Here is a 23,141-nt window from a genome sequence, read left to right as displayed (position 1 = left end):
TGTGTGTGTGTGTGTGTCAGGGTGGGTGACGTGGACGTGCGAGGGAATCCTCCTTCCGGGAAATTGTCAATGTTGGCGGGTATAATTGCCATCATGACACTGGTTCTTTTTGTTCAAGACCCCTTTCAAACAATGCCGATGTTAGTTAACGTTTAGCGGGAAATAATCCGCGAGGAGAGTTCTGATCGAACTATACGCTTTTCCCTAAATTATTCCCATTGTCAGCATTATCTTAATCTTTATTGGATACATTTTACCAGAAGGCGTTTAACATCCCATTCATTTGACAGCAATTTATTACCAAGCATCGCTATTAACAGCCCCCATGCGTGACCTCTGATGTTTCTTTTTACAATTTAAACATGACATATTGAAGTACATGTATGTCGGGCAATTTATACAGGTAACGTCCCTAACAGGGGAATGCAATTCGTACCAAATGCCTTTAGCTTGAATGCTATGGAAGTGTAGACAAATAAATCAAGGCAATGGTTAATTAACTGTTAAAATAAAGATTAGTATTGAATAAAAATGATAACAATTAGTGTAGGTTATTACTCATCAATAATTTTCTTTCGAATTACTAAGGTTGTGAGGACGTGTTATGCACTCCCACCTTCATCTGTCACTGGGTTAAGTTGCAGGGTAGGAGGATTAACCTCGAGTGTCCCATAGACTACACTTGACTGTGGCAGATCATCAGCACTCGGTGCGATAGCCGTCTCCGCGGCGGTGGTCAAATTTGTTCTCGTAGCTTCGGTTGGCACGGCGCCAGTGGTTCTAGACATATTGGGGGTGACTCCAGCCGTCTCACTCATCATGCTGACAGAAGAGGTATTTGAAATAAAAGGCGATGTTGTAGTTGAAAAGTCATTTATTTCAAAAGATGTCGTTGTATCAATCGTACTTAATTCAGAGGCCGCTTCATAAATAGCGTTAGCTGTAGTGGAAGTGGTTGCCGTCGTCGTTGATGAAGACAGTGGGTTTGTTCCCAGGTTTGTCGTAGAATAAATATAAACTGATGGCTGGAATGTTCCGGTTTGCGGCTGGTTTGATGCAGCAGAAGCCTTGTATTGTTCTCGACTTATTGTAATAGCAAAAGCAGGTGCTTCCTGAGTGTTATTATCCGTTGCTGAGGGCCGAGTAGCTGTATTAAAAACAGTTGCTGTTGGCCTAGTAGTTGTGTTAGGAACCGTTCCTGTTGTCTGAGTAGTTGTGTAAGAAGTTGCTGCTGTTGGCTGAGTGACTATTTTAAAAACCACTGCTGTTGGCTGAGAGGTTGCATTAGAAATCGACTCGGACGTGGCAGCAGATAACGTGGCTGTTAATTGGGCCGTTGCCTCTGATACAGTGGCTGTTGGTTGGGATGTTGCAGCAGATGGTGTAGTTGTTGATTGGGTTGTTGCAGCAGGTACTGCGGCTGTTGGCTGAGATACTGTATTATAAACCGTTGCTGTTGGCTCGGTATCTGAGTTAGAAACCGTTGTTGTTAGCCGAGTAGTTGTCTTAGAGACCGTTGCTTTTGGCTGAGAAGTTCTCTTAGAAACCGTATCTAATAGCTGATTAGATGTGTTAGAGCCTGTTGCTGTTGGCTGAGAAGCTGTATTAGGAACTGCCTCTGGCGGAATGGAAGTTGTGTTGGAAACCGTTGCTGTTGGCTGAGTGGTTGCATCAGAAATCGTTATCGTTGGCTGAGTGGTTGCATCAATAGCCGTTGTTGTTGGCTGAGTAGCTGTGTTAAAAACCATTGCTATTGGCTGAGTAGTTGTGATAGAAACCGTTGTCCTTGGCTGAGCAATTGTTTGAGACAACACTGCTGTTTGCTGAGAAGTTGATTTAAAAATCGACTCGGATGTCAAAGCAGATACTGCGGCTGTTGTTTGGGTTGTTGCAGCAGATACAGTGGTTGTTGACGGAGATGCTCTGTTAAAAACCTTTGCTGTTGGCTGAGAAGCTGTGTTAGTAACTGCTAGTGGTGGGACAGTAGTTGTTTCAGAAATTTTAGCTGTTTGCTGAGTTTTTGTCTTAGAAATCAATCCGGAGGTTACAGCAAATACTGTGGATGTTGGTTGGAATATTGCATCATTTACCGTTGCTGTAGGCTGGGATAATGCAGCAGATACTGTAGTTGTTTCTTGGGATGTTGCAGCAGATACTGTAGTTGTTGGCTGAGATGTTGCAGCAGATACCGTGGTTGGTGGCTGAGATATTGCAGCAGATACCGTGGTTGTTGACTGAGATGTTGCAGAAGATACCGTGGTTGTTAGCTGAGATGTTGCAGCAGGTACCGTGGTTGTTGGCTGAGATGTTGCAGCAAATACCGTGGTTGTTGGCTGAGATGTTGCAGCAGATACCGTAGTTGGTGGTTGAGATGTTGCAGCAGATACCGTGGTTGTTGGCTGAGATGTTGCAGCTGATTCCGTGGTTGTTGGCTGAGATGTTGCAGCGGATACCGTGGTTGTTGGCTGAGATGTTGGAGCAGATACCGTAGTTGGTGGTTGAGATGTTGCAGCAGATACCGTGGTTGTTGGCTGAGATGTTGCAGCAGATACCGTAGTTGGTGGTTGAGATGTTGCAGCAGATACCGTGGTTGTTGGCTGAGATGTTGCAGCGGATACCGTGGTTGTTGGCTGAGATGTTGCAGCGGATACCGTGGTTGTTGGCTGAGATGTTGGAGCAGATACCGTAGTTGGTGGTTGAGATGTTGCAGCAGATACCGTGGTTGTTGACTGAGATGTTGCAGCTGATGCTATGGCTGTTCTTTGGGCAATTGCAGCTGATATATTGGTTGTTGGCTGGAGTGTTGCTGTAAATACCATTTTTACCACGTTTGATTCACTGATAGTTCTTCCGTTGTCGGCTTGAGGAGTATCAGGGGATACATCACTGAATGGTTTGACTGGCTGTTTAAGAGAAGGTGCCATTGTTTCAGATGATGAGCCCTCTGCAGTACCAGGTCCAAGCCCGTTAATTTGAGGGTTATTAGTCGTGGCAATTGTTGTCGATGTAGGTTGACTGGGATTGAAAATGGCTGTCGGGGTTAAAGGGGTGCCATCTGGCGGTAACGTGGTTTCGTTAGTTGCAGCTGCACATTCCAAGTATAGCTGTAAGTTGTTATAAAATATGGAGTTATATACACCCTAAAGAGACACACTGGACAGCGTTTTCCTGTAGTTACCAAATGTAATTTAATAAATTAAATCAACACGTACAACTCGATTCCTTTACGAGAAATCAACAGCGCTTCCACTGTATCCACTAAATACCAGTAATCTAATGATGAGAGCTTTAAACTGTTAGACTCTATTAATCTATTTCTTAGCACTATTCTGAGTGACAAATGCGATGGATAGAATATCCACATTTACATATTTTGTGCAATTATGTACCGTTGTCACAGCAAAATAAAGGTTCAATTAATTATTGAAGCTCACCTCTTGCATTTTTATCAATTCAGCTTCAGCAAACAAAATCCGAAGACCCGCTACGGTGTCTCTTTTACCTCTTACACCTGCCATATCAGCATGTTCGTGTATCACTTGTAGGCATTTCTCAATAAGATATTTCTTAATTGCTTGGACTCTTGAACTCATTGAAATAAGATATAGCTTCATCTCCAATTGATCTCTGGCGTGGATTTGACCGAGGGCGAATTGGACCCCTCCGAGAAAACAGATAACAGCGAGAATAAACCCCGGCTTCATGTCGACCTCGTGGTCCAGAGAACAAGCGGCACTCTACCAGGTGAAACAATGAAGGCGGTTTAAATGATAAAATTCATTCATAGTGTGTCTTTTTTCTGTAAGCGTACAATGGGGACTTACAGTCTCGGTATTTTTAGACAGATGATGCATCAATTTTTTTGTCTAGAACAGGGCTTGGATTGTTTTACGTATATGAAGAGCACCGATTTTGTAGATGCTAGTTTGTACCATGTTAAAAAGGGGAGTTCAAATTGTATATATACACAACCCTAAAACATACCTGTGCAGCTAGCGTATTATTATATCTAACGTGTTTACGGGTGTATACTGATTTAAACAAAGTTAATTCATCTTTGGCCTTTGACCTTTGGAAAGAACTTATGAACTTACATTTATGCCAACAAAAACCAACTGGAACATCGGAGCTCACTGTCGTACAAATTAATGTCATTTTTGAATGGACTATAAAATATCTTGCCAACTGGCGAGGCTAAGGAAAAACACTTCTTCTCTCGTCAAATATGAAACAATATACGCGATTAATTTGACTGTCATACGCAGAACACATTTTCTGATTTAAGGCTTGGAATTTGTTGGGTTTTGTCCCAAGTTACTCTTTGGGCTATGTTTGTAGTAAAAAGAAGAGGGAAGGAGGGGTAAGGTGCTACCTCGAAACCCATGGGGCACCTTCATTTTTCTTCAATTCGTGGCATCATCAAGCGTAATTATTACGTTTTAAAAGTATTTTTTCCTCTGGCTGGTGTGTTCTCACTCGAGGTGAAAAGTGGGAGAAAGTAGAGGCAAATCGGATGTCGTCGATGGAAGCTTACACGTAGTAGTAATATGGAGTTTGAATAAAAACATGTGCACTACGAAAACCGACTGCAAAATAAGTAACCAGAGAAGTTACAAAACGACAGTAAGTACAGTATGTACAACTGACCTTGACAACTGACCTTGACCTTGTCAGCTACAGAACAGTTACATGTAAGTTGTTTGTTACAAGGGGTGGAGGCGGGGTGGGGTGGGGGTTAGAGAGAAACCCCATGTATCAGTAACCTCTGTGACCCAGACCCTCTAAGCCAGTGTTATTCATTACGGTCAATACTAACAACGTGCTTGTGCTTGGATATTTAGACTGGCGGTCCTGCACTGCAGCAAAATAATTGTGTCTTCACAGACACGTGCACAGCCGGCTATCTTTTGTCTGCAGCAATAAGTTAACAGTTTTTGGGTGTGGGGGGATCCTTTATGTCAGTAACCGAAATGACACAGCGACTGCGGACCACGGTTGATTACTAGAGTGGATATCCTACTGAGAGTATGTCTTTATAAACATGCTTTTTCATTTTACTGTTTTGCATGCGCAACTTTTAATTTGCAAAAGAGAGCCTACGACAAACCGCTGATAATGAGGCCAACTTGTGGGACATGTTCCAAAATATGATATTTTCAAATTATGTTATCACTTCTAAGCATCCAGATCACGTTTTAGACCAAAATATGGTTTCAACTGATCACAGCCAACACTGTGACACTGATGATAAAGTTATCAGAAAAAACAGAAACGTCCGTGGTCTGTTGAGTTCCAGGGATAAGGTGCGGCATTGTGAAAATACTTTAGAATTCAGCAAAATCCGGGGTTAAGGTTCAAACCTGAAACTAAACTCCATAATCAAGTATAATTGCGTCCTCGTTTAGACTAACGGTTCATTCTGTCACAAGCGCCAGGCGCGACTAATCTTGTGTGCAGGAAATCGGGCGCCATGTTTTGCATCAAGCTTTTATTGGCATTATTATGTCTCTGGACATCATCAAACGGCCACGTCATTCAGCGGTAAGATCAGGCGTTAATATATTTCTTCTTCAAAATTATGGAAAAAAGTTTCAAATAGGTAACCCTTTGGAGCAGCTGTGTTCTTGGCATAAGTAACGATTTCCGTTTTCATTTATACATGTGTATATTAGTCGAACCGAACATAATTCAGAACCTGCTGACAGTCCCCGCAACATGTCTTCTTATATACTTGTTACATTTGATATTGATAAGATTGTTATTTAAAGTTCATGAAATCAAAATTACAATCGGTTTAATTCAACCTAGATCATATTTTTAAAGGTATGGGATAGGGTCTCCCACAGTAATAAAATGAAATTATTGAAATTACCGGTTAAATCATCTAGCTATTCATTAATTCATTTGCTGTACTGTATAAGGGCATTGTACCGGTATTCCTTGAATATTTGTATTTCCTAGCCGCCAAGCAGGTAATGGCTCCACGTCACAACCACAATGTTCCCTCGTGGACCGACTGTTAGACGTCTTACAAAACGACCTGAGCAGACTGGAGGGGAAATACGACGACCTCTTGGAGAAATATCACAGAATTGTGGAGACCACGTCCAATTTGCAGATTAGTTTCGCAAAGTTAACTTTGGACAAGCAAAATGGTATGTAGTTGATGGTTCTTTGACTTAGAAGGTTATAATACCTATTATTTTGAGCATATACAGGTACCTGTACATGTATAAAGCACGGCTAGAAGGTAGCAATTACTTTTATCACATACTGAGTTATACATGCATTTGTGTCTTATGTTACTCATTTTTGAGAATGGTGATGTCATATTGACTTTGACGCGTATCTGTGAGTATTCCTTTAAAACATTTTGTGACAAAGAGACAAAGAAGCATTTGTTCCCTTATGAAAAAAAAAATATCGGAAGGCATATTTAAGGATGCGTACACTGAGTCACAACGGGTCCTGGGAGAAGCGTTACAGCAAGAACGAACTGGGGGACCTGTTCACCTTTGGTTGTTCCCATTAATTGCCGCCATTCTTAGCAAGCTCCGACAAGTAAATGTATATCTTATATTCCCAGCTGTTGGCAAAGACTGTGCTGAGTTGTACAAGAACGGTGTTAAACTAAGCGGAGTGTACACCATTACCCCCTCTAACGGCCAAAATCCCTTCGACGTTTACTGTGACATGACCACTGACGGGGGAGGATGGACGGTAGGTCCAACAGCAATATGTGAACGGTTACTTAAATTTACTTAATTTGAATCATACTACTACCTTGCATTTTTTTCGATCGCGTTAAGATTATAATACGTTATTGTCAACATACAAAGCGCTATGTTTTAATATACATGTAAAACCAACTGCTCTGCTATATGGCATTGATTTTAACTCGCTATATCGGTAAACAAGCCTCAAACACGATGATAATATGTACTGCTCCACTTCCAGCTATTCCAGAAGCGTATGGACGGGTCGGTCGACTTCTTCCGCGGTTGGGAGGATTACAAACACGGCTTTGGTAACCTGAACGGGGAGCACTGGCTTGGTATGATGTATAGCATTCTTCGTTATAGTATTTACCATTGAAAGGGTAGTGCTCTGAAAATTTATTTTTCTCAGTGTTTAATGACATAGTGATGTTCGCTTAATTCATTTGTGCATTTGAAATGAATGTCTATCAAAAGAAACCCCTATTGACAGGCCATAAATTGTAACAAAATATTTTGAAGAATTTTCAATTAATGTTTTTCGTTCCACCGAATGCATCCACTCTGTATATACATGTACATGTATATATATATTTTATATATTATATAAGATAATGGTTTGCACATCTGTTTATATTCAGTTTTTTATCCGTCCTGCACGGTGACACATTTCTTCAGAGGATTTTTAACGCCTAAGCTATCTTTTCTTCTCATCCAGGAAACGATCTTATAAATCTTCTCACTAACCAAGGTCGCTATGAACTCCGCGTTGATATGGAGGACGCCACTGGGGTCAAGGCTTATGCCCGCTATGACAATTTCGCCATCTCCTCTGAGAGGACAAACTATCAGCTGACCATTGGCGTGTACTCTGGGGACGCAGGTAAACTAAGTTTCTTTTTAATTTGTAAAGTGTTTTTTTTTAATTGTCTATTAAAAAAATCAACGAAACTTACACGATCCATGTACATGTACACCTATGCAATGGGTTACTATTTTTAATTGAAAAATCTTAATTAAGACATGTAGTTAAAGAACGTACATCTAGATCCCTATAGAATCATACAATGATACCATTTTCATGTCGGATTATATGATCCTTTACACTCTCTCTCACCTTCCCCTCTCCCTCTCTCTCTCCCTCTCTCTCTCTCTCTCTGTATATAATAATAAATTTTGCACATTGATGCTTTTTGTACAGTATTCTCAACAATAGATTTTGATTCAAGGTGACTCCCTGGGTTACCATAATGGCATGGCGTTCTCGACGAAAGACAAAGATAATGACAACCAGGATAGCAATTGTGCTCAAACCTATAAGGGCGCGTGGTGGTACAAAACCTGCCATGGGTCCAACCTGAACGGTCTGTACCATCTTGGCGAACACGCGTCTTTTGCTGATGGCGTCAACTGGGAAGCTTTTAAAGGTTATAAGCATTCCCTGAAGACAACAGAGATGAAGATTCGTCCAATCGGCTTTAAGGCGGCTTCTGGTGCAAGTGGCTAAATGTGATAGAGTAATTATGTTGAAAAACAAAATATATATGACATTTCTTTTTGGTGACGTTTTAAGAAGTCAAACGCTTGTATAAGAATATGTCAGAAACTCTTAATCCTGAAATATCTGAAATAAAGAAAATAGGCTATTTCGTACAAAATTCATTCACTTCGTAAAATATGAAAATATGTTTTGTATTGACAGCTTACACGTTCTGTTTCCTTTAATAGCACATAGGACGTTTAGATACATCCGGTATAATAACCTCGTACCTTTACTCAAGTAAAAGGTATAATGCAAATGCTTATGCCATTGTAAGATATCTGATGAGAAATGACGTGTCGATTCTTTTATCAATATACATAAATCAAAAGACTGAATTTGAAAGTTCGAGATAATTTCATGCACACGGTGTCATTTTGCATACTAAAATAGCAAAGGACTACCGGTACTTGCGCAATAATAAAACAATCTTGAACCGTAATGATTGTTTTCTTAACGTATATCTCCGCTTAGAGCTAACAAACGTGCTCCAGAATCTGAATCTGAGTGTACGTAAAAATTGATTACGAAATACAACTCTAAGATTGATGGAATAAACATCTGCGCACTTGATGTTCAAGGCCCTTCTTCCTTCGGCTGTACCTCTGCCTTGCGTTTCTTTTTCTTCAAGAAACACAACAAAAAAATGACACCAGCACATACTGCAGCAAGCGAAGGTACGATTGACCCAATTAGAATTCCAATATCCTGCTTTGGCGACGAAGGACCGTCACCGATATCTGCCAGAGGTTTCATGTCAGTATTTGCATATTGCGTCCTGGTGAACGAAGTAACGAATGCGGTAGTTGTGACAGCGTCACTGCTCGCTGCAATCCCGATGGATGAGGCGATGTCGCTCTCAACAGACATCCTTGGTGACGCAGATGACATGAATATTGCTGTCGACCCAGAAAGATCTGATGTGGCTGTTGTGATACCCTGCGTAGTAAAGTGCTCTTGGCAAGCTGTTCGGTAGTATCTGTACCAGCTGGTTGTTTCTGGATGCCATGGTGCACTTTTGTTGGAAACTAAAATAAATATGAGAAGGCGATTTACATTAGCGGGTGTAGGGGTTACAAGGGGAAAAGGCAACCCCTCTCCCGGCTTAATAAACGTTATCTATTCTTCTTGCGTTCATGTACACTGCAGGAGGCAGGAACCGTCTTTTACCTTAAATATTATGTGACATCTGCCCTACAGCTACGCACATTCATGGCCCATCTAGCCTTATATTATCAAGTGTTAAATAAATTACGTGACCAACAAACTTTTAAGGCATTCCTCTAAGGATTAAACAAAGTAAATGGAAACTAGAAAAGCACTCAGAAAGCGCAGACTTTCGCCAAGGACTTAGTGGTTATAACGTGTGGTAGTAGAGAGCACATCCACTGCACCACGACCTTACGACACCCTCCTTGATTTTCGGTTCAAGGTCACTGAATGCATCTCGCGATGGTGATGACGCAGATGGTGATCAAGATCACTATCAAAATCGTATCACTTTTTTAGAAGTTAGCTAATTATTGACCGATCCTGAAAATTTCAAAATCAATCCACAACTTTTTTTGCGCAGGCTGGTGATAAACAGACAAAGGGGGCTTGAAAAAAAATAACCTCCTTAGCAAAAACATAAGTTGCAGATTCCACACTAAGTGGATTCGACTAAGTGGAGTTGTGTTTTAATTACCTGAACAGAAAGCTTCGGAGAAATTCACCGGCAATTCAAGCAGTCCATCGAAGGATTCTACTATAAAAGCATGGGTATGCACCGGTGGACTCACAATTGCTTGCAACTCTGGGAGTAGGCTTGTCTTGCTTCCGACCCCTATCGCATAAATTTCAATACCTCGTAGTTTTGCAGCCTGGGCATTTTGAACAGTTTTGCAAAAATAAGTTTCGATACCAGTGCTAATAACGACAGCTACTTTACTGGTATTTAATCTCCCTCCGTCAGGATCCAGTGGATTAAGTAATGTCGTCCGGGCGACTTCAAGCGCTCGGTGAGTTTGACTTCCAACAAGGTGTAGAAGATAATTATTTGGAGGCACGCGTATAGCATGGATTCTGCCCAGTATATTTTCATATGATTGTTCGTCGGCTAGTCTTATAAGGCCATCCATGGACGGGATAAAAGAAACGATAGCAATGCTGACGTTGTCCGGTCCTATGTTGAAGGAATCGTTCACCAAAGACCCAATGAAATGTTGAATCATCGGTGCGTCTCTCGGATCTCCGATTACATCTAGCAGAAATGCAACATCTGATTCATCGCATACTGAAATATAAAGTAGCAGTAATAGGTTTCAATCAAGGGGAAATTAAATTACATTCCTAAGCATTTTATATTGCCATGAATGAGGTTTTTCATGGTTTGTAGATAGGGTAATAGCACAGACTTATTTTTTTACTCCGGAGACTAAATTATATCAGCCAACCACGGCGTTCTTTACACCTTGGTCACGTGAATGGTGATTTTGCGCAGAAGGAAACGGGGCCAAGCTTATGAAGTGAGACACATACGCAAGGCACTCAGAGTCAACAACTATGGGAATTGGACACTCGCCATCCATTAACCCCACCTAAGAGTGGACACTCTATCCGACACTCACACAGGTCCCAGACTCACGGTCTTAATTCATTCGTGAAACCTACACTTTGAGGCAACAACTTGTAGGATGGAAAGGCTCCAATCGGTATATAAAGTCTCATGTGAGCAAAATCCAACACACTTTAACATCGAAGAAAGGGAGAAAACGCTTGGAACTCGATTAAGAGAACGTGTTAAATTTGTCAATCCTAAAGGGATTGTCTAACGTACATCTCAAGATCTGCACCCCTACTGCCCGCCTACAAAATACTAAAGGCCCGGTCACACTGACGAGAGGATGAATTGAGGATGAATTGAGAGAGAATTGAGGCTACAGATTTTCTTGGGATCCGGACCTTCATTGTCATCCGCAACAGATTTGTCCAAAAATGACAAATTTTCCACAATAGCGTGCTGATAAGAACAGTGTGAATTACGGACACATTGATAATGTATTGTGTATGTATCACAAATAAAAGCGGATGCTATTGCAGATGTCCGCAAATCAGACGCAAATCAGACGCAACAGAAACGCTTAAATCCTGACGTAATATTCGCAATATATTATCTTAGTTCGTGATATGGACGTGATAGAGGCGCTCTACACACGGTTTACATACTCAGTACATGCTCTCCTATTCCGGATAAGAGCAGAAAACAGCGCATGTGTTGCATATGTATTGCGTCTGTTTTGCGAATGTATTGCGCATCTCATCTGCAACCAAAATTGTGGGCAGATAAAAAAACTTGGGAACGGAAAAAAGTGCCTCTGCGGATAATTACGGACGTGTGCGGATGCTGGCCGAATGATACAAGCATGAATATTGTGGATGTTTAGCGAATATCAACCAATTTTGTGCGCACTTCATGCGAAATATATCCTAAACGCCAGTGGAACCGGGCCTTAAGATACTTGAGAAGGACGAAGAGTACGGTACAGCCGCAAAGTACGAGAAGTAGTTTACATCAGGAACCAACGCCCCCTCCACACTCAAACGCGCCTAGGTTTACGACAGCGTCCGGTTTCTTGAGCGTCAGATTCTGGCGCATAATTGCCATTCACGTGACCAAGATCCATAGGTGATGGGCCAAAATGTCTTATGATGCTTTTAGTCTCTAAGTAAAGACTAATTTTATTTCATTTTCCGTATTCATTAATTTTATAGATAAATCAAAACACTAGATCTATAGTGTAGACGTAGTGAGACGCACTTAACAAAAAATAATATGATTTACCTTCCGCACCATTTCCACTCGCCACCGCTGTCTCTGAAAATACCATCGTACAAACATTATTTTTTAGAGGAAAAAGTCGAACCAAAATGTTAGTGGCTTGGCACCACGTGATCCTCTGAAGCTCCAAATATGTCTTTTTTCTTTTGCATGGAGACATCCATGAGATACAAAAACATGCAGTTACCTCTTCCCTTCTTCTCTCATTCCAAGAGTTTTAAGTTTGGAATATTCACACAAATATAACATGATATATAAAAAGGTGGAGGGGGGGGTGTGAACTGGAAGTACATTAATGGCTTTCTATATAAGTGGCAGGGAAACAAAAGAAAACCTGAAATATGGCTTCAGGGAATTTAAGAAAAGGTCCTCAAATCAGGGAAAATCTAATCTGTTTTTTTTTTTTGGGTCAATTTTTTTCTTTCCCGATTTGTGACCATACCAAACAGCGGTTGTTTATATGTTATTGCCTGTAAAATCTTAATAAAAATTAAAAACAAGAAAAATGTCAAATTATTATCCCAGAATTCTTGTCTTCCATAAGGGAAATGATAAGGAAAAATTGGGAAATTTTGTACCTGTGAAACGCGGTGGATCCTGAAGCCAAGGCTCATATACAGTTCGAACATGATTGAAGAAGTTCCATTTGTCTGCAATACTCAAGAACAAGTAAATAAACTACCCCCTACTTTTGTCTGGAACATGTTCTCATGGCTGCTGTAATTGAAAAGTGCGTCTATGATCCTTCTCTTCTTAATTCAAACTACGTATATCAGTTACATGTACTGCCACCTAAAATATCTCACCATTATATTATTTTACTGCGACTTACCTATCGGACCATATCCTAACAAAGTACATATATATAATGCAAGTGAAAAGAACCCCTGCTTCGTGGTCTTTCTCATCTTTAAGTTTGAGGACGTATATCAATAACTACAGGGTCTTATCAATCTCTTACAGCCACCAACTGCTTGTAAACTGTCGCGGCAACAAATGGTATAAATGGAACTTGGACATCTGCTGGCATCTTAATAGAAAATGGGACACGTGATTATATAGCCCTCAATCCTCGACCTATTTCACCCTAACTGCTTTTACATGTAGCAGTACTTGCAGGACTAACTTGGAGATAGCGGCTTCCGTACAAGAAAAATATATAAAATTCAAATAAACCGAAACAGATTTAGAAAAATCTAAGAACACAACTCAATGTTATGGTATTAGGAGGAAAAAACTTATATTCACAATAACATATCTTTAAGAGAATAAAAGGGATCATAACGCCTACGTACTGTTCAAACTAATATCGGCCCCAAACGACTTGAAACAAATTTAATTATCAGATATGTGTCACGATGAATTCGCGTCCGCTTATCGGACGATTCGGACATTATACCGGTATAAGATATATATATCTCCCTGTTGTGTACATTTCGGTCAATAAGATCAAGTCGTCGCTCAATCGTGTTGACATAAGTATGACAAATGTGGTCAATAAGTTGCATCGTGAGTTAAAAACGATAACAGTTTTGGTACAAACACACGGCAATGAGAGGTTGTTTCTTGCAAGAGGAGGAGAAAAATATCAATTTAATAGATATATTTTCTGCCAAAAATCAAATCAAATGATCAAACAGCATCAGTTGTTTGACAATTTATTCTGCAGCGAAGTGACAATATACATGAAACCAATTAAGATATAAATTTCCTCGTTTCAAATTGAAATGTTTTCTTTGTAGGTCTCTTTCGACAGATACGATGTAAGGATGATGAAGCAAAATTGCATGAAAATATTGAAGATAAATCATCATTGCATAACTATAAACATAATTTTACACATTCTAGCCTGACCTACCTCACTTCATTACATTCAGACACATTTAGTACACCCTATGCAATTTTTCTAAGTCTTGGTATATTGCTAAATGGGGGGAGTCCTAAATTTTCTTGTTTTTTCAACATAATTACTCTAGCACATTTAGCCAATGACAGCTGAAGCCGCCTTGAAGCCGATTGGACGAATCTTCATCTCTGTTGTCTTCAATGAATAGTTATGGCCTTTGAAATCGTACCAGTTGACGCCATCAGCGCCAGACGCGTGCTCACCAAGATGGTACAGACCGTTCAGGTTTGACTTATGACATGCTTTGTACCACCATGCGCCCTTATAAGTTTGAGCACAATTGCTGTCGTGGCTGTCATTATCTTTGTCCTTCGTCGAGAATGCCATGCCATTATGGTTACCCAGGGAGTCACCTTGAATTGGAATTAATTTTAGAGAACCACTATAATATGTATAAGTATAATACATGTAATAGGCCTGCACAACAAATACACACACACACATATACAGAGAGAGAGAGAGAGAGAGAGAGAGAGAGAGAGGGAGCGAGAGCTTACAACTTTAATATCACCATCCAACAATATAATGGCATTAAAATGGCTCCTTCCCTATTATGTTTTAAAATAAATGAATGCATATACATGTCCATCTATGTGTATGCTCTAAGAAGAATTGCGGGTAATTAAAGCTCCCAGAGCAAACTGGTCAATATAAAAGGTCACTTAACAAACTTGGATTACCTGCATTACCAGAGTACACGCCAATGGTCAGCTGATAATTTGTCCTCTCTGAGGAGATGGCGAAATTGTCATAGCGGGCATAAGCCTTGACTCCAGTGGCGTCCTCCATATCAACGCGGAGTTCATAGCGCCCTTGGTTAGTGAGAAGGTTTATAAGATCGTTGCCTGGATGAGAAGAAAATATTACTTAGAATAGAGGTGATGTAGATCATTCCTGATGCAGATCCTCTGACAGGCATTAAAATATTGGAAATAAAGCAAATAAATATTTAGATGTCGAATGAAGAAAAATTATTCTATTCTTTGAGCATAAAACGGCTGAAAGTTTTCTTAGAAAAGATAAGTATGCGAGCGTTGAAAATGCTCCCAAAGAGAATGTTACTACGCTAGACGGATAAAAAACTTAATAGGAACATTAATACACAAACAGTTTTCTTTTACATACCAATACAAACCAATATTTACCGAGGGGATGAATTCGGTGATAAAGAACTCACAAACTCTTTCAGATAATTCTGTTACAACATGGTTTGTCAATAGAGTTTTCTTTCGACAAATGTTTATATCAAATGCTAATATAAATAAAGCCAACGTCACTATGTCATTCAACACAGAATGTATAAAACTCTTCAGAATATTACATGTGCACCCTTGCCTTTCAAAGGGTGCACATGTAATATTCTGAAGAGTTTTATACATTCTGTGTTGAATGACATAGTGACGTTGGCTTTATTTATTTATTATCAAATAGTATTTTTTTCATACCAAGCCAGTGCTCCCCATTTAGATTACCAAAGCCGTGTTTGTAATCCTCCCAACCGCGGAAGAAGTCGACCGACCCGTCCATACGCTTCTGGAATAGCTGGAAGTGAAACAGTACATACATGTACCATCTTCGAATTTGAGTCTTCAAAACTCACATGCATATGGCGAGTAAAAAAAAAAAGTGCTTCATTGCAGATATAGAACATATAGTTCTTGATCAAGTTATATGAGACAATTATACGCATTTGACAATCACGTTTTACATATACAGCGCAGACAAGAACATGCAAATAATTGTATTACTCATGATATGTAAATTTTCAAACGTTAAACCATTTCTGCCCATACACAGCGGCTGTTGCACTAACCGTCCATCCTCCTCCGTCAGTGGTCATGTCACAGTAAACGTCGAAAGGATTTTGGCCGTTAGAGGGGGTAATGGTGTACACTCCACTTTGTTTTGCACCGTTCTTGTACAGCTCAGCACAGTCTTTGCCAATAGCTTGGAATATAAGTTATAGATTTAGTTCCAGGATCTTGCCCCTATTTCACACAGACCACGAATCCCACGAATGGCCAGGAATTGACAAATTTCAGGATTCGTGGTTGAATCGTAATTAGTTCGTGAAGTTCTTTAATAGATTCGTATATATTCGTAGTCAGTCTTTGCACTTCTTGACCAACAGGAATTCGTGGCAAAAACTTTGATGCCCCTATTTCACACAGACCACGAATCCCACGAATCGCCAGGAATTGAAAATTTCAGGATTCGTGGTTAAATCGTAATCAGTTCGTGCAGTTCTTAACAGGTTCGTATATAATCGTAGTCACTTCTTGCAATTCTTGATCAATCGGGAATTCGTGGCAAAATTTTTCAGCTGTTCAAAATTTGGGCCACGAAGTCCCGATTCCAAAAAATCGTAGTGAATTTCTGGACAATATTCGTGCGATTCCAGCCGAATCCCACGAATATTCGTAACACTATCGCACCTGTATCGTAACTGAATCGATTCGTGGGGTTCGTGGTCTGTGTGAAATAGGGGCATAAAGAATAGAGTTAAGAAACGAGCAAGAGCGAACGGTGCACATATACTTCAGTAACTTGTTGGATGGCACGTGCTAGCTGTGACTCGCCTCCCTGGACCCGTTATTATTATATAATCAACGCTCGCATCCCTATAGATCCCTTTTAGTGAGTGTTTATTTCATTGGGTAGCAAATGGCAGAAATGCTTTTATTAATCTTCACAGATACTTGTCAACATCTAGATCATTTTCACAAATGCGCTCATGCACAGCCGCGGACTAACAGATCCGAGGACCAAATCAGTTAGTCCTCTGTTTTGAATGCATTTGATGAGGATCATAAAAATGTATACGTTTACAACCCAGTTTGTGATAAAATAACTTAAACTACCTTTTCAGCCTTTCTTTGTACATGTAGTATGCCTAATCGCTATTGGTTTTAATAACATTAAAAACCGCAGCATTATCAAAAACATACCATTTTGCTTGTCCAAAGATAACTTTGCGAAACTAATCTGCAAATTGGATGTGGTCTCCACAATTCTGTGATATTTCTCTAAGAGGTCGTCGTATTTCCCCTCCAGCCTGCTTAGGTCGTTTTGTAAGACGTCTAACAGTCGGTCCACGAGGGAACATTGTGGCTGTGACGTGGAGCCATTAGCTGCTTGACGGCTAGGAAATACCAATATTTTGAGGCATACCAGTACAATTTGCGTCATCCGTTATATAGCGAAATGAATTAACGAATAGATAGATAATTTGCTGGGAAATTGCAGTAATTTCCTTTTATTACTGCGGTATATTACTTCCCAAACCTTTGAGAAAAAATATGATCTAATTAGAATGAACATATTGTGATTTGAAATTGGTTAATAGCAAGAGACCAATCTTTAAAAATATAAAATGTAAAATACATTGGAGATACAGTACATAAGACAAGTCATGGGGACTGGCAAAAGGTTCTGAATTAAGTTCGGTTCGAATAATACAGGTATATAAATGTATAAGGAAATCGATTCAGTTCGGTATATCTTGCCTATATTTCTTCTTTGTGCTGTATTTTACCTCGCTTCAGTATTGTAAATACTGATATTTTGACAATATCAATAATGAGCTATATGTGTACTTATCCGTCATATAGCCCAATCTGCTACAATAAGAACACAGCTGCTCCATAAGGCAACCTATATTGTTACGTTTTCATAATTTCATCATTTTGAAGAAAAGGCATGCTTTAACACCTAAACTTACCGCTCAATGACGTGTCCGTTTGATGATGTCCACAGACCAAATGACGCCAATAAAAGTTGGATGCGTAACATGGTACACGATTTCCTGCACGCAGGACTAGTAGCGTCTGGCACTTGTACCGGTAGAATGAACCGTTAGTCTGAGCGAGGACGCAATTATACTTAATTATGGAGTTTTGTTCCAGGACTGAACCTTAAACCCGGATTTTGCTCATAATTAACTCGAAAATATTGTGACAGTGCCGCAGTTTAAACCCGAATCTCAACAGTTAGGAATGTTGCTTTCAGCATGTTATATACATGTAACAGTTTATAATCAGACTCACATTGTTGGCTGTGATGATCAGTTGAAAACATATTTTGGTCCGAAACGCAATCAGGATGATAATTCAGTGCATAATTGTAATTTAGGAAATATTACTTGGAAATAATAAGGAGGAATGTCCATACATCATGAATGCTGACATTTGGCAAAAAAGCTTTTTCAGTGTCTTTAATCTCACATATTTATCTTTAAATATTAGTGCAATAAAAACTTAACACTTTGAAAGGAAAATTCCCTTTTTGTGATTTTATTCACAAGCCCACGTGCTTTTGCCCACAGGACAAACAAGCATTTATCATTCTGAGTTTTCAGTGATTTTGGTATCGTCTGAGGCACAAAGGGTGACCATTTGAGAGTTGTCCGAAGAATGCGGCGAGCGGTAACATTGTCACAACTATCGCATTTGTTAGAAGGTTCACCATGAAGCTCTTTGAAAATCCTATGATATAGAGACCTCATTGTAAGGCAGGATTTTAGAATTCTAGCTGCGATTCTCGTGCTTTTGTTTGTTGTTGTTTGGGTGGGGCATTGGATCATTATGAACTTTCAGCGATTTCAATGTTTCCTACGTCGCCAAACATGTCTGCTGATCGAGAGCGACGACGTCTCACCCATCACGAAAGCGGCGAGCGGTGACTCTGTCACAACTATCGCATTCATCACCGTTGTCCACGAATCGGTCTGCGAATTCTGAGGCGAATTCTCTGTCAAAAACTGACAACCTCTCGACGCCAAATGTTCATTCTAATAGACAAAGATATAGACCTTTAAAAAATATCTGATAATAAATTGTAAAGAAGTTTTAGTTTTAGTTTAGTTGGCTTTTAGTTCAGTTTCCATTGTCCGCCATACACAAAAGAAAGCAGTTGCTGTAGTTATGGAACGATTTGCATTTTATTTATTCAACCACATTGTGCTAAGCATGAACATGTATTTATTAGCTACAGCCGGGGTTTTAAGATTTAGTAAAGACAAATAACATGCTTGACAGTTCAATATTGTTTCTGTTATTGTGTTCTTATTATTGTGTTGGATTTGTGAAATTATAGAAACACATCAAAGGTGTACAAAACCTAAAATTTATTCGTAATGTATTTGGAATCAGAGTTCACAGTTTCACACTTCAGTTCTCTTTCCATATCAACATAAATGTTGCACAAGTAGACCTTTGCCTTATTATATCGGGTGTACATGTATCTAAGCGTCACTTTGTGCCATTTAAAATACAGAAAATATGATTTACCAATACACAGCATAGTTCATACTGTACGAAGTCACTTCATTTTCTAAGAAATATTTCTCTTCATTTATTTCTGATATTTCATAATTTAAATTATCTAATATATTCTTATACATGTATACAAACTTTTGACTTCTCAGAACATTGCCCAAAATAAATGCCCTACTTGTTTTGTTTTCAAACGTAGTTACTCTTGCACATTCAGCCACTGACACCAGAAGCTACCTTGAAGCCGATCGGACGAATCTTCATCTCTGTTGTCTTCAGCGAATGCTTATGACCTTTGAATGCGTACCAGTTGACGCCATCAGCATAAGACGCATGCTCACCAAGATGGTACAGACCGTTCAGGTTTGACCTATGACATGCGTTGTACCACCACGCTCCCTTATGGTTTTGAGCACAATTACCATCGTAGTTGTCATTATCTCTGTCCTTCGTCGAAAATGCCATGCCATTATGGACGCCGAGTGAGTCGCCTTAAATATAAATAATATTCACAGAATAACAGACAGCACAAGAAGCATCAATGTGCAAAATTCATGTTTATGGGTCTATAAACACACACACACACACACACACACACACATTAACACAAATACGCACGCACACACACATACACACACGCACCTGCGTTTCCAGAGTACACGCCAACGGTCAGCTGATAATTTGTCCTCTCTGATGAGATGGCGAAATTGTCATAGCGGGCATAGGCCTTGACCCCAGTGGCGTCCTCCATATCAATGCGGAGTTCATACCGACCTTGGTTAGTGAGAAGGTTTATAAGATCGTTTCCTGGGTGAGAAGAAAAGATAACCAAACCGTTAAAAAGGTCTGAGGAAGTGTGTCATCATGGAAGATGGATGAAAAACTGAAAATGTTCATAAATTTTCTAACGTTTTCTATATACAAAAATATATTATTGAGAGGGTGTTCTCGAAAAAAAAAAACACCTTTATAATTGCAAAACTCTTTCCCATATTTGTGTAACTACATGACCCGTTATAATTTCAAGTGTACAAATTATTTTAGCGAATATTTCTATATCTTTATAACCACTGCATGACTGAACTCTTCAGAACATACCCTTTGAAAAGCAAATATAATTAAAAAGAATGTTATATATCATACCAAGCCAGTGCTCCCCATTTAGATTACCAAAGCCGTGTTTGTAATCCTCCCAACCGCGGAAGAAGTCGACCGACCCGTCCATACGCTTCTGGAATAGCTGGAAGTAAAACAGTACATATCATCTTTGAGTATGAGGCTTGGAAACTCATATGACGAGTAAAAACCCATGCTTCATTGCAGAGCAATTGGCTATACATGTATATTAAAACCTGTAGACAAAGATAAGGAGGCAGAGAACATACAAGGTAGAAGTATTTTACTCATATAAGAAAATTTTCAAACGAAACACATCGAGACCCAACTTATCCGGCTGTTGCACTTACTGTCCATCCTCCCCCGTCAGTGGTCATGTCACAATAAACATCGAAGGGACTTTGGCCGTTAGAGGGGGTAATGGTGTAGACTCCGCTTAGTTTTACACCATTCTTGTACAGCTCAGCACAGTCTTTGCCAATAGCTGAAAAAAGAGGAGAACATATCACTTCTAGGATCTTGCTGAGGAATAGGGATAAGAACGGGCGAAGGCGAACGGTGTGCATGGATCTCACGGGGGAGGGGGAGTGCTGTACATACCCACCCCTCTTGACCCATCATGAGTGCACGTATCCCGAAATATCCCTTTCCGTGTATCGATCTTTTCATTGGGCAAGTAATGCTGTTTTGTCACATAATGCTTTTATACTCATACATACTCATACAATGCCAGTCTGACATCTTCATTTTCACAAATAAATCTTATTAAAATATATACATGCATTTGTACGGTATTACTCACTTTGTAATTGAATAACGGTTGCAACTTTTCTCAGCCGTTCTTTGTAGTAGACCTATGTCTTATTGCTATAGTTTTTTATAATATCGTCATCAACAACATACCATTTTGCTTGTCCAAAGATAACTTTGCAAAACTAATCTGCAAATTGGATGTGGTCTCCACAATTCTGTGATATTTCTCCAAGAGGTCGTCGTATTTCCCCTCCAGCCTGCTTAGGTCGTTTTGTAAGACGTCTAACAGTCGGTCCACGAGGGAACATTGTGGTTGTGACGAGGAGCCATTACCTGCTTGACGCCTAGAAAATCCCAATATTTAAGGAATAAATGTGCTAAAAAACCTTTATAAAGCAAAATAAATTAATGAATAGATAGATCATTCAGTCGGTAATTTCAGTAATTTCTCTAAATCACTGCGGTATATTACATCCCATTTAAAAAATATGATATAGGTTGTAATGTGATTTGAAATCGGTTAATTATATCTCAGATATATCAATTAGAAAACACATTGAAGGTACATACAGTACCCGGTATATTAGACAAGGCATGGGGACCGGCAGAATTTTCCGTTTGGGTACGGTCCGATAAGAATATAAATGTAGAAGGAAATTTATTCAATATGGCATATCTCGTCCATATTTCTCATTTGTATTATATAATTATATATTATAAATATCATAAACACTGATATCTTGATAATAGCCATAGCGCGCTAAGTGTTTACATCCTGCATAACCAAAAGTCCGATACTTAAACAACTCAGCTGTTACAAAATTCAACCTATGTGTATTGTAACTTTTCATAATTTTGGAGAAAAATCCAGCTTTAACGTCAGAACTTACCGCTGAATGACGTGCCCGTTTGCTGTAATCCACAGACAAAACGATACCAATAAAAGTTTGATGCGGAACATGGCACCTGATAAATTTACTGCACACAGTACTAGTCGCGTCTGGCGTTTGTAACAAGATGAACCGTTAGTCTAAACGAGGGCGCAATTATACTTGATTCTGGAGTTAAGTTACAGATTTGAACCTTAACCCCGGATTTTGCTGAATTCTAAAGTATTTTCACAATGCCGCACCTTATCCCTGGAACTCAACAGACCACGGACGTTTCTGTTTTTTCCTGATAACTGTTTATCATCAGTGTCACAGTGTTGGCTGTGATCAGTTGAAACCATATTTTGGTCCGAAATGCGATCAGGATGCTAAATGTAATTTAGTGCATATTACTATGTAGAAATATCGCTCGGGAATAATATACAGGAATGCCCATACGTCATGAATGCATTTCATTTGACCAAAAAAATATTTTTGTGTCTTCAATATAAAAAAAACAATTTCAGATTAAAAACTTCCATTTTTTGATATTTAATTCACTACCCAACGCGCCTCTGCTCACAGGACGGACAAACTTTATCACCATCTCTTCTCAGATGTTTACAATTACTAAAAAGCATTCAGAGACCTCCGCCAAGGCAGCAAAGTCTCCATCCAATGCCGTTTCACCCCTAAATTTTAGATATTTTTGATAATTGATTGATTTTTGATCCGGATCACCACCAAAAACTAATCATCTGTTCCTTGGCCCACTTCTGACAGTTCCTGAAAATTTCACTAAAATGGGTCCATAACTTTTTGAGTTATGTTGATGACAGACAGACAGAAACACAAACAAACAGGGGTGAAAACATAACCTCCTTGGCGGAGGTAATAAGTGTGAGATATAGTGGTCGGTTTCCGTGGTTACATTGTAACTACATGTAATAAGTAAGACATTCTCTTGAATTAAACAAGTACATTAACTCGCCAGGATCATTTTACAACAACCACAGCGAACCACTCTGGGTTGTCAGTGATTTTGGTGTCGTCTGAGGCACCAATGGTGTCCATTGCATCTGAGAGTTCTCTGGAGAATGCGGCGAGCGGTGACGCTGTCACAGCTATCGCATTCGCCACAGTTCTCC

General features: G+C 39.6%; 5 protein-coding genes across 5 annotated transcripts; 1 reads left to right on the top strand and 4 right to left on the bottom strand.

Annotated features, from left to right (window-relative positions):
- Positions 1 to 329: 329 nt before the first annotated feature.
- LOC106166689 (uncharacterized) lies at positions 330 to 3,518 on the bottom strand. The gene is made up of 2 exons (XM_013545336.2): positions 3,435 to 3,518; positions 330 to 3,104 (listed from the first exon to the last, which is right to left on the bottom strand). The coding sequence occupies exons 1-2, from the start codon at positions 3,516 to 3,518 to the stop codon at positions 603 to 605; spliced, it is 2,586 nt and encodes an 861-aa protein (XP_013400790.2). The 3' UTR covers positions 330 to 602.
- Positions 3,519 to 5,412: 1,894 nt separating this feature from the next.
- On the top strand, positions 5,413 to 8,698 carry LOC106166702 (microfibril-associated glycoprotein 4-like). The gene is made up of 6 exons (XM_013545348.2): positions 5,413 to 5,541; positions 5,962 to 6,155; positions 6,587 to 6,720; positions 6,958 to 7,054; positions 7,435 to 7,599; positions 7,946 to 8,698. The coding sequence occupies exons 1-6, from the start codon at positions 5,471 to 5,473 to the stop codon at positions 8,221 to 8,223; spliced, it is 939 nt and encodes a 312-aa protein (XP_013400802.2). The 5' UTR covers positions 5,413 to 5,470; the 3' UTR covers positions 8,224 to 8,698.
- A 74-nt stretch (positions 8,699 to 8,772) lies between these two features.
- On the bottom strand, positions 8,773 to 10,558 carry LOC147759508 (matrilin-1-like). The gene is made up of 2 exons (XM_086997978.1): positions 9,944 to 10,558; positions 8,773 to 9,284 (listed from the first exon to the last, which is right to left on the bottom strand). Exons 1-2 carry the CDS (start codon positions 10,467 to 10,469, stop codon positions 8,833 to 8,835), a joined length of 978 nt encoding a protein of 325 aa, XP_086854104.1. The 5' UTR covers positions 10,470 to 10,558; the 3' UTR covers positions 8,773 to 8,832.
- Positions 10,559 to 13,720: 3,162 nt separating this feature from the next.
- On the bottom strand, positions 13,721 to 17,854 carry LOC106166665 (microfibril-associated glycoprotein 4-like). The gene is made up of 6 exons (XM_013545311.2): positions 17,704 to 17,854; positions 16,931 to 17,124; positions 15,796 to 15,929; positions 15,428 to 15,524; positions 14,663 to 14,827; positions 13,721 to 14,335 (listed from the first exon to the last, which is right to left on the bottom strand). Exons 1-6 carry the CDS (start codon positions 17,772 to 17,774, stop codon positions 14,058 to 14,060), a joined length of 939 nt encoding a protein of 312 aa, XP_013400765.2. The 5' UTR covers positions 17,775 to 17,854; the 3' UTR covers positions 13,721 to 14,057.
- Positions 17,855 to 18,897: 1,043 nt separating this feature from the next.
- LOC106166663 (microfibril-associated glycoprotein 4) lies at positions 18,898 to 22,173 on the bottom strand. The gene is made up of 6 exons (XM_013545310.2): positions 22,015 to 22,173; positions 21,275 to 21,468; positions 20,722 to 20,855; positions 20,399 to 20,495; positions 19,898 to 20,062; positions 18,898 to 19,746 (listed from the first exon to the last, which is right to left on the bottom strand). Exons 1-6 carry the CDS (start codon positions 22,083 to 22,085, stop codon positions 19,469 to 19,471), a joined length of 939 nt encoding a protein of 312 aa, XP_013400764.2. The 5' UTR covers positions 22,086 to 22,173; the 3' UTR covers positions 18,898 to 19,468.
- Between the last annotated feature and the right edge of the window lie 968 nt (positions 22,174 to 23,141).

This window comes from Lingula anatina, chromosome 10, assembly GCF_051362555.1.
Source record: "Lingula anatina isolate TDL-2025a chromosome 10, LinAna3.0, whole genome shotgun sequence".
NCBI lineage: Eukaryota > Metazoa > Brachiopoda > Lingulata > Lingulida > Lingulidae > Lingula > Lingula anatina.
This window is presented reverse-complemented; position numbering and strand designations above follow the sequence as displayed.